This window comes from Lactuca saligna, chromosome 6 (assembly GCF_052625555.1).
Source record: "Lactuca saligna cultivar CGN05327 chromosome 6, ASM5262555v1, whole genome shotgun sequence".
In the NCBI taxonomy this organism is placed as follows: domain Eukaryota; kingdom Viridiplantae; phylum Streptophyta; class Magnoliopsida; order Asterales; family Asteraceae; genus Lactuca; species Lactuca saligna.
In genome coordinates, this window is record NC_136422.1 from 15755832 (window position 1) to 15757438 (window position 1607).

The window sequence follows — 1607 nt, forward strand, 5'->3', positions numbered from 1 at the left end:
TGAAAGTACAATGATTATGTATGAAAATTTTAAACCATGAAGATTAAACTTTAAATTTAAAAAAACGAGAATGACCATTTATGATGTTTTTTGTAAAATATATTAAATATTAATTTGAATTGGATATATTTTGTTTATCTTTAAAAAAGTTATATTTTATGGAAGATCATACGTTGACTTATATTTTCTATTCATCCACTTAAAAAGTAAAAATATTTCGACTATTAAACCTCGTCGTTATAAATTCTTTTCGATACCAATTCTATTTCTATAAAATAATAAAATAAGCAAGCAGTGGCATACTTTAATGTGTTTAGACAATCCAAGATCTCCCAAAGACTTGCACGTTCCTTTTCATATTTTTATTTATTTATTGCATTATTTAATTTCTTTATATATGATCTCGTCATAAAGGTCACCAGTTAACAAAATTAATTAGTCTCGTACTTTAAATTTCAATCTTACGTACTTCCATCTACGTATCTTAAGAGAAGGTCAGACGCTAAAATAAGTTAAGAACTTATTTAAATAACACATCTTCTATTGATCTACTTTATGAGTATATGCACTCTTTTATGCAAACGCTTCACTAATTTCTTTTAACAATAAGTGAATACATTAAGTTCAATAACTAACTAGGAATGTGAATCACAGATAGTGTTATTCATGAGGCGTGGTATGTATATTGGTATTCTGAAGTAGCTTCATTGAATAAAAATGTACATAGCTCATCCGGTTTGGTTAGAGGATATTTTATGAACCAAACCAGATAATTAAAAGGGAAAAAGGGAAACCGAAATAACATTATATGGAACTCTATCTAAAAGCCTTCATCGTTAAACTCAATATGGTTAAACAACCAGTATATATGCACCTAGTTAAAGCGCATTTATTACAACCAGATTAGACGTCGACGGCTGATCACACCCATAGAGCTCCTGCATTTTTGAGAAGCGGTTGTAGAGATTGTTGAAGGTGAAGGCTAATAATTTCATTGGCACCACCAACAAACTCACCTCCTATGAACACAGCAGGGATGATAGGGTTGCGTCCAAGCCTCAAAAGTGCTTGCTCAATTTCCCGACCCTTGGAGATCTCATCTAGCTCATAAACCGTAGGGTTTACTCCAAATTCGAAAAGGAGAGACTTTATTGTGTGAGACATCGAACATGAACTCCTGCTAAATATCACCACCGGCCTCTCTGACACCATTCTGGTCACCACATCCATTATAAAAATGTCTGCGTTTTGTAATGAAAACTTTAAGCTAAAGGTTCTGCTAAGGGAATTAAAAGGAAGTTTAATTTGGTGTGAGGAAGTGAAGAAAGCATGGTGCCATTTAAATAGCGTTTATGGAATAATTTTATAATGCCTTGAAAGGAATAAAGGCATGAAAATGAAGTGAAATAGAATAGTGTTCTTGATAGCACCATATGTATTCATCAACCCTGTTTACGTAAACATGGTTTCATGACATATGAAATTATTCCACTTATCTGTTGCATGACATATGAAATTATTCCACTTATATGTTAATTCCTTAAAAGTATAAATAAAAAGTTATCAGACAGTAAACCATATTGCGGTTTCATATATTTTTTTCAGAA

General features: G+C 31.6%; 1 protein-coding gene across 1 annotated transcript; it reads right to left on the reverse strand.

The window, feature by feature from the left end:
* Positions 1-681: 681 nt before the first annotated feature.
* Positions 682-1326, reverse strand: LOC145002199 (monothiol glutaredoxin-S2-like). The gene has a single exon (XM_078961494.1). The coding sequence runs from the start codon at positions 1228-1230 to the stop codon at positions 922-924; it is 309 nt and encodes a 102-aa protein (XP_078817620.1). The 5' UTR covers positions 1231-1326; the 3' UTR covers positions 682-921.
* Positions 1327-1607: the final 281 nt, after the last annotated feature.